The sequence below is a fragment of the Aureococcus anophagefferens genome, assembly GCF_000186865.1.
Source record: "Aureococcus anophagefferens unplaced genomic scaffold AURANscaffold_21, whole genome shotgun sequence".
NCBI lineage: Eukaryota > Pelagophyceae > Pelagomonadales > Pelagomonadaceae > Aureococcus > Aureococcus anophagefferens.
Window position 1 is genome coordinate 707566 of NW_008705581.1, and position 1382 is coordinate 708947.

General features: G+C 68.7%; 1 protein-coding gene across 1 annotated transcript in view; it reads left to right on the top strand.

The window, feature by feature from the left end:
* Positions 1 to 379: 379 nt before the first annotated feature.
* The window catches only part of AURANDRAFT_66360 (hypothetical protein), a gene marked incomplete at both ends in the record, with an annotated part of 8945 nt that continues 7942 nt past the window's right edge, over positions 380 to 1382 (top strand). The window contains 2 exons of the mRNA XM_009041471.1: positions 380 to 495; positions 858 to 1149. Coding sequence (XP_009039719.1) covers positions 380 to 495; positions 858 to 1149 — 408 coding nt within the window. The remainder of the gene's footprint in view (positions 496 to 857; positions 1150 to 1382) is intronic.

The window sequence follows — 1382 nt, forward strand, 5'->3', positions numbered from 1 at the left end:
CTGCGGCGACGCCGCGGCCTTTTGGCAGCGGGGCGTCGACGGCGCGATCCGCGGCGCGCCCTTCGTCTTCGTCGACGACTGGGCCGACCTGCCGAAGCAGCTGGAGGCCTTCGGGGCGACGGACGCCGAGAAGCTCCGGGCGAAGCTCGCGGACGTCCAGGCCTACCGCGACGAGCTCGAGGCGTACCTCCGCGGGTCGCTGCTCGGCCTCGCCGCGGACCGGTCCGCGGCGGCGGCGACGACGGCGTGCGCGACGACGCCCCTCGCGCCCGGCGACCGCGACGGCCAGCTCGCCGCCGAGGCCGCCTACTACGGGCGGGACTGGTACGGGTCCTTCGTCGACACCTCCGCGCTCTACACGTCGGGCTGCTCCCAGACGATGCACACGCAGCCCGGGCCCGACGGGACGCCGGAAGTCATCGCCCAGAAGTACGCCCACTGCTACGACGCGGCCTGCGCGCCGCCGAGCGTCGCCGCGTTCTCCTGCGCGGAGGTGTAACGTACTTTTCCGACGCCGCGGGGGTAGCCTATCCCGCCGGCTATGACAAAATAACAAAAGCAACACCTCCAGTGCCAAAAACAACCGACGCCTAGACACGCCCGTACGAAATAAGAAAATAATATTTATTAATTAAATCCGGCCAGCGGCCGGAGGGACGTGTACTAAACCTCCTGAAAATTTGCCGCGCGCGCGCGCGCGGGCGGGTCTAGTGCGGGTTGAAAGTCAAATTTTCGCGAAAAAACGATCCTCACGCCCGAGTGTCTCAAAATGTACGACGCTACCGCACCTGCGAGCTCCCCCCGCGTCCCCCGACGCCAGACGCGCGAACGCGCCTCGGCGTCGCAGGAACCTCCAGGACAACCAACGGCGTGGGCTGGGGCTGCCTCTGCTGCGACGTCGAAAGTGGTGAATCACTCCAAGGCCGTGCCAACACTTACTACTCGCTCTACGATGTCACCTGCTACGGCAGCGGCGGCGATTCCTGCGGCAACGGCGGCAAACCTGCGTCCCTCGCGATCATCATCCCCGTCGTCGTCGCGGCCGTCCTCCTCATCGCGGCCGTCCTCTTCCTCGTCCGCAAGCGCGTCGTCGCCGCGCGCCAGCACCGCCGCGAGAGCATGCCTACCGTCGGCGACGACAAGGCCGAGGTCGAGGCCTGAGGAGTCGCAACACACTCCACCAAGCAAGCTCAAGCACGCGAGCGCCGAGGTCCCAACGACCCGCGCCCGCGGAGGCCCGCGTCGGGCGCCAGCCCGCCGCCAGGCGCCTCCACCGAAGGTCACCCCGCGCGCCACACCCCCCATCCGTCCACCCCCACTCTCCGAGCCTCGCGCCGACCGCTCGCGTCGTCGTCGCCTCCTCTTCGGAGGAGCGCGGCCGT